This window comes from Pundamilia nyererei, unplaced genomic scaffold, assembly GCF_000239375.1.
Source record: "Pundamilia nyererei isolate P.nyererei 1_Seehausen unplaced genomic scaffold, PunNye1.0 scaffold00615, whole genome shotgun sequence".
Taxonomy (NCBI): Eukaryota; Metazoa; Chordata; class Actinopteri; order Cichliformes; family Cichlidae; genus Pundamilia; species Pundamilia nyererei.
In genome coordinates this window covers 37,938-45,375 of record NW_005188016.1, presented here as the reverse complement: position 1 = coordinate 45,375, position 7,438 = coordinate 37,938, and the positions used below count along the sequence as shown (strand labels likewise).

The 7,438-nt window shown below is 41.8% G+C and overlaps 1 protein-coding gene across 4 annotated transcripts in view; it reads left to right on the top strand.

The window, feature by feature from the left end:
* Nucleotides 1-7,042, top strand: part of LOC102208147 (creatine kinase B-type-like) — a 12,374-nt gene extending 5,332 nt beyond the window's left edge. Inside the window, exons 5-7 of one of the 4 annotated variants that reach the window (XR_312432.1) lie at nucleotides 2,159-2,330; nucleotides 6,575-6,817; nucleotides 6,904-7,042. Coding sequence is in view for 3 of the 4 variants with exons in the window: in XM_005754642.1 (XP_005754699.1) it covers nucleotides 2,159-2,330; nucleotides 2,907-2,943 (209 nt within the window). In the remaining variant the exon portion in view is untranslated. The other 3 variants (XM_005754644.2, XM_005754642.1, XM_005754645.1) reach the window with 3 other exon arrangements.
* The last annotated feature ends 396 nt before the right edge of the window (nucleotides 7,043-7,438 follow it).

Sequence of the window (7,438 nt, the reverse complement as noted above, 5' to 3'; positions counted from 1 at the left end):
GAAGTGTACCTCTGGTGCAAATTACTGACCTCTGTCATCATTTTAAGTGGGGGAACTTGCACAATCGGTGGCTGACTAAATACTTTTTTGCCCCACTGTAGCATCATCACTCTGCCCCCTGCCTGCAGACTGCTGTATTATACCTCACTGTCAGCACTTCTACTGTAGGTGATCTACAGTAGAAGTGCTGACATTCTTCGCTCATTGAAGCTAAAGTATGTCCTTCAGTCAAAGTTATGTTCCTAGCAGAGCCTGACCTTCTGACCTGAAAATTCAGGTTTGTCCCTCCTTCTTAAACCAAAATGTCACTAAAACCTTCATGTAAAGAAAAATGCTGAAGCATACTGTAGTGTGTTTTTTAGAGATCTGATCTGCTCCAAGTAACAAAGAGTTTTAATTAACACTAATCTAAAATTGGGAACTACATGTGTAAACCTGAACTTAACAAAACAAACAAAATATATGCACATAGATTTTTTTTTTTTTTTTTTGTTTCAACAAACTTGAGCTCAGGATCGAGGTTTTTATAAAAAAAAGCTGCTTCATATTCATTGGGAGGTATTGCAGCGTTTAGCGCCATTATGTAACTGACCTGAGGAAAAAGCTGGAGAACGAACGGAAACAGACCTTTAACTCATTTAAAATGCAGCATTTACAGACTCGAGCATCTGACTGAAACTCAACACTTCCTGTTTTGTTTGTTCAGCTTTGGGAAGGACGTAAAAAAAAAGGTCAGACTCAGAGAGGGAGCGTCTGTCTGAGCATTTCAAAGCAGCGTCCATCACACTAGAATAGAATTCAACTTTGTTGTCATGTGCAATGACAATAAAGTTGCATACTTCATCACATGAAGAATTCAACTTTATTCAACTTTAAGAATTCATCACATTCGCAGTTTCACTGTACCGGCCGCGTGTACTTAGACCTGCATGGCTTAATCAAGTACAAGGCAACGAAATGCAGTTTGCATCCATCCAGAAGTGCTTTAGTGATATAGATATATTACAATATATATTAGCAATAATATAGATATGTAAGTATATTACAGAAATGGGTCTATTATGGTATGTTATAATGTACACGGTATGAAGTATGTTGTGAATATTCTATAACTATAGATGTACAGGCTGTAGTGAGTACAAGCTATGTACAGGCTATGAACACTGATGCTGATGTCAGTTTTAGAGTAAAATGAGAACAAACGGATTCTAAATCAGGTTTTTATTGTTTGTTAAATTCACTTTGAGTTTAAACTGTGGTGGTGCATTTAGGGACCGTCTGATGCAGCAGTTTCTTGTGGTCCTGCTGAGGTAGGTGAGGTACAAACTCTCGTCAGTCGGGCTTCATTCAGCTGGGTCTGCAGCTGAAGAGGATAAGTCTTTATTTAGATACTTCCCATGATGCCTCATCGAGTGTGTCAGTGAAAGCAGCAGCAGATCAAACTCTTACATAACCCTGAGCTGAGAGCTGTCCTGCTGAGACTGCTAATGAGACCGACAGCTCGCCATTTAAAGCCTGTCTTTCATATTCAAATGCGACTACCGGTTAAAGCCGGCAGACCTGAGATTCTGCTGCACCCTGCTGTCTGAGCCAGTTCCACACTTGCTTTTAAAGACCTCAGGAACCAGGAGACATTTAACTGAGCCATTCTAAGACCCACAGAAATGCGGGTCTCAGAATGATCATGTGATCTCTGTATGATTTCCTCAGCTGTCAGGCCGACTCCTGACCACCTAAACAGTTCAGGCTGCTCAGGTATCTCTGCATCAAAGTGTGAGGAACTGGTACTCTGTTTTCCTGTAGAAAGTCAAGACACTCATCAGAGTAAAGGTGACTTTTTTTTATAGGTAACGTTCAGGTATGATGGGTAAAAATAAAATGTAATTAATGAGAGATGCTGGCAGGAAACTTCATATGATTTGATATCTAAAAGGGGGTGAAATGTAAAGGGGGGTGAAACTTCCTGGTCACCTTTAGTGAAACAATTAAACCTTTAATTTGCTTTTATTTTGAAAGTCAATACCTGTCCCATTAAAAGTGATTCTGTGAAACAGCTCCATCTAGTTCAGTTGACACCACTTCCTGTTTGCTCACCTGTCATCCTGAAGTAGGGTTTATGTGTACCTCTGACCTTTGACCTACTGTGTGGTGGCTGCAGCTCTGGCCTCCTTGGAAGGAGACCTGAAGGGGAAGTACTATGCTCTGAAGAACATGACCGATGAGGAGCAGCAGCAACTCATTGATGACCACTTCCTGTTTGATAAGCCTGTGTCCCCGCTGCTGCTGGCGTCCGGCATGGCCCGCGATTGGCCCGATGGCCGTGGCATCTGGTCAGTATGTAACCCTACAAGTGGAGGTGCAGGGGTGGGGGGTATAATGAAGTATTGGTTTGGAAAAATATGACTCCAAAGCCAGAAATTGATTTAAATTAACCTGATTCTAACAGAATGAAGAAATGCTGAGAGAGAATAAACTTTGAGCTAGAGCGTCTCAAATGTCCTTTTTCTGAACAAACACCAGTATAAAAATAACTGTAATGAGAGACAGAATTAAAAAAAAAACCGAGTTGAGGTCAAAGTTCAGAACAAAAAATACTGACTCAGAATGGAAGATTCATACATTCATAAAAACAGATGTAGGTGTAATAAAAAAAGGTGAGTCTGATTGAATAGAGGTAAAAGTTGAAAAGATTAATTTAAAAAAAAAAAAGTGACCAGAAATAAGGAATAAACATCAGTTTGCTCATGGAATGAAGAATCGCAGCAGTCCTTGGTCGTAGTGTCAAGCTCACTGAACATCCACCCAACCACCACATCCACCCCTGTAGACGGCTTCATTTTCAGCAGGACTCAAAAATCAAAACAAGATTCTTACTGTTTGTTTTTTGTTTTTTTGTTTTTCCACAGTGCACCTTTAAATTTAGACAGAAAAATTGGGTATTGAACATCATTTGACCTGCTCTGGAAACTTTAGGTTTCTGCAGCTTATTTTCAAATCAACCAGTGCTGAACAAGTGCCTCTTAAAAACATGATAATTTAATATATCTAATAAATACACAAGTTTTTTTTTTTTTTTTATTGAAAAAGTGATAAACAAGTCTCAATTTAAGCTGTATTAAAGCCAGGTCATAGCATTTGTATTAAACACTGATTTAAAAGCAGATTTGAAGCAGCAGGAACCCATTGAAAGCTTTCAAATCTTCAACCTAGAGCAACTGGTTATATGATCCGACTGATCTTAAAGGAACGTGAAACTATCAAAGAGACTGCTGGGAGTTTGAACGATTGGTCTAAAGTCAAAAGGTGGGTGTCATCTGCATAGTGAATTAAAAGGGATGAGATGGGGAGCCATGCTTTCTGAAGCAAGTAGAATGAGAAAGAGCAGGACCCAGAATGGATTCAAGAGGGACTGGGTCATAAACAACCAGAGAAGCATCCTTCCAAAAGTTTTTTTTTTTTTTTTTTTTTTTTTTAGCATTCGCTATTTTAGAGCAGCTGAATGTGAAAATGTCAAACCTGTTTCCAAACAGTGGTGTTCTGTGGTAGAGTAGCACCTCCTATTCCTGTTCCAACACACAGTGGTGTTTTTGTGTAGATTTTCTGTCTTACCCCATCTAAAAATTACAATTCAATTCAATAAAACTTTATTGATCCTTAAGGTTGGCCCTGAAGGAAATTGGGTTAAGGCTGCCAACCTTTGCCACCACCATCTTACCCTTCTGACCTGATACATTACAGAAACATCATATGGGGAAGACAGGTCAGCGAGGTATAGCAACGGAAAATGCACAACATAAGGAAAGACGAGGAGAAAAAAAGAACTCCCTAGACTGAGCTCCAGCAGGGAGATCTGTTTGAGAACAGAAAAAAACACCTCAGCACATAGCACATGAATCATCACATCTCACAACATAGAAGACATAAGCTTCGATGGCGTTTGGAGGAGGTGGGGGGTGAGCGTAGGTCTGTGTCAGTGTACATGTGACCATCGAGTATCTGGCAGCAAACGTCTCTGCAGGACAATCAGGCTCTCCCAAGCCCAGGAGTTGTCAGTTTCATTAAGGGACCGGTTGATCAAATCAGCATGGCATCTTCACCTGTCCTCCCTGCAATTTCCTGCTCATTGTGTCAGATGTTTAGTTACTCTTCAGCCCCCTTTAGCAGAAATGATACTTGTAATAAATGTAGCCTATTTGCAGCCCTGGTGGCCAGGATCACTGAATTGGAGACTCTGTTTTGCACCCTTGAAAAACCCATAGCTAGTCAGGCCACTGTAACCGGTGCAGCCGAAATTATCATAGGCCCCGCTAGCTGTCCCCTAGCCATCCTGTTTCCCTCAAGCAGCCAGGGAAACAGGATGGCTTGGTGATGGTGAAGAGGAAGCATAGTCTTAAGAAGAAGCCCTAGGTACACCACCAACCTGTTCATGTGCCTAACCGCTTCCTCCTCACTCGGCAACACACCCGTCACGGATGAAACCCTGGAAACTGGCGATTCTGTTCTGAGACGTGTGATGCTAGAGACACCGGCAACCAAAGTCAGTTGTCTTCCAGGGGCCAGAGCAGGCGACATTGAGGGAAATTTAAAACTGCTGGCTAAGGGTAAATGGTAAATGGCCTGTATTTATATAGCGCTTTACTAGTCCCTAAGGACCCCAAAGCGCTTTACATATCCAGTCATCCACCCATTCACACACTGGTGATGGCAAGCTACATTGTAGCCACAGCCACCCTGGGGCGCACTGACAGAGGCGAGGCTGCCGGACACTGGCGCCACCGGGCCCTCTGACCACCACTAGTAGGCAACGGGTGAAGTGTCTTGCCCAAGGACACAACGACCGAGACTGTCCAAGCCGGGGCTCGAACTGGCAACCTTCCGATTACAAGGCGAGCTCCCAACTCTTGAGCCACGATCGCCACACGATCGTAAACGTAAATTCAGTAAAATTGTAATTCACGTCGGCAGTAATGACACAGTTACGTCAATCAAAAGTCACTAAAATAAATATTGAATCGGTGTGTAACTTTGCCAAAACAATGTCAGACTATGTAGATTTATCTGGTCCCCTCCCCAGTCGGGCCAGGAGTGACGTGTTTAGATGCATGTCCTCTTTAAATTGCTGGCTGTCTGAATGGTGTCCAAATAGTGATGTGGGCTGTATAGATAATTGGGAAACCTTCTGGAGGAAACCTGATCTTGTTAGGAGAGATGGCATCCATCCTTAAACATAAAAAATGACAAAGAAAGAACAATACAGTATCCTCAACAGCACCAACGAGTAAAACAGTGAAATGTGGATTGTTAAACATTAAGTCTCTCTCTTCAAAGTCTCTGTTATTACATTAATAATTGATCAACAAATGGATTTACTCTGCCTTACTGAAACCTGTTTGCAGCAGGATGATTATGTTAGTTTAAGTGAATCAACACCACTGAGTCATTCTAACTGTCAGAAACCTCGAAGCACAGGCCGAGGGGGCCTTCAGCAGTTTTCCAAACCAGCCTATTAATCAACCAATAACCGAGACAGATTTTTAATTCATTTGAAAGCCTGATGGTTAGCCTTGTCCACCCCCGCTGGAAAACTCAAAAAACAGTTTTATTTGTGATCATCTATCGTCCACCTGGGCCTTACACAGAGTTTCTGTCTGATTTCTCAGACTTTTTATCTGATTTAGTGCTCAGCTCAGATAAAATAATTATTGTGGGTGATTTTAACATCCATGCCTCAACACAGCAATTAATCTGTTATTAGATTCAATTGGCTTCTCTGAAAATTTCAAAGAATCCAACCACCACTTTAGTCACACCCTAAATCTTGTTTTAACATATGGCATATAAACTGAACATTGAGCAGTGTTTCCTGAAAATCCTCTCTCCTCTTATCATTTCCTGATAACATTTAAATTTACAATAATTGATTACACAGCAGTGGAGAGTAGACTTCATCACAGTAGATGTCTTTCTGAAAGTGCTGTAACTAAGTTTGAGAATATAATCCACCCACTGTTATCATCTTCAATGACCTGTACCAACACAGAGCAGAGCAGCTACCTGAACGCTGCTCAAATAGAGGTTGATTATCTTGTTAATAATTTTACCTTCTCACAACGTATGACAATAGATACTGTTGCTCCTGTGAAAAATATGGTCTCAAATTAGAAATACTTGACTCCCTGGTGTAATTCTCAAACACATAGCCTAAAGCAGATAACTTGTAAGATGGAGAGGAAATGGCATGTCACAAATTTACAAGATCATCATTTAGCCTGGAGAAATAGTTTATTGCTTTATAAGAAAGCCCTCCGTAAAGCTAGAACATCTGGTCATCACTGATTGAAGAAAATAAGAACAACCTTAGGTTTCTCTTCAGCACTGTAGCCAGGCTGAAAAAAAGTCAGAGCACTGTTAAGCCAACCATTGTCATATGCTGTGGGAGTGTCTGGTCGGGCATGGTCCCGGTTCCTGTCATCCGTCCTTTGGGGTGGAGTTGGCCAGCTCATCACCTGTTTTCAATCTCCGGGGCTCCACCTAGAGGGTTTTTAAGCCAGCACTGCCTGCCACTCCTTGCCAGTTCGTCCTGCTACCATCTGTGATTCATCACCCGTCGCACTCACCAGTAGTGCTGGTTCCGTCTCCATCCTGTTTTTCCGTCTCCTCGGAACCCAAGGACCACATACACAACTTCTCCTCAGCCTGCCCTTCAGTCCATACTCTCCACCTCCTTGGAATCTGGACCGGACTCTCCACACTCTCGATCCTCTCTGGAATGCTCCCATGGCAGCCTTTTCCCCCGCTTAATAACCAGGGTCTCCAAGTAAGCCCAAGACTATCCACTGGCACTCCATACCTCTGTCCCTTACTCGTTTGTCACTCAGTAACACCCTTCTCCTGTGTTTACAGAAAGTTCCCGTTCGAGTTCTCCCTGTGCTCTACGCCTGTTTCCCCGCCCACGGATTTCCCTTAGTTTCTGCGAATGGTTTCTGTTAAACCCAGTTCTGTTCACGTTTTTGTTCCTTCTAATAAATTATACATAGTTCGAGTAATTGAGTCTGCTTTTGAGTCCACCGCATCCTTGTTTGTGACAACCATTCCTTTAACGTTAACTAGTAATGACTTCATGAACTTCTTCACAAATAAAATTTTAGCCATTAGAGAAAAAATTACTCATAATCATCTCACAGATGTAACATTATCTACAGCTACCGTACAGTACCATTGATATTCATTTAGAGCCTTTTTCTCTAATTGTTCTTTCCGAGTTAACTTCAGTAATTACTTCCTCAAAACCATCAATGTGTCCTTTTAGACCCCAAGCCTGCTCAAAGAAGTCCTGCCATTAATTAATGCTTCAATATTAAATATGATCAAGCTATCCCTAATAATCGGCTATGTACCACAGGCCTTCAAGCTGGCAGTAGTTAAACCTTTACTTAAA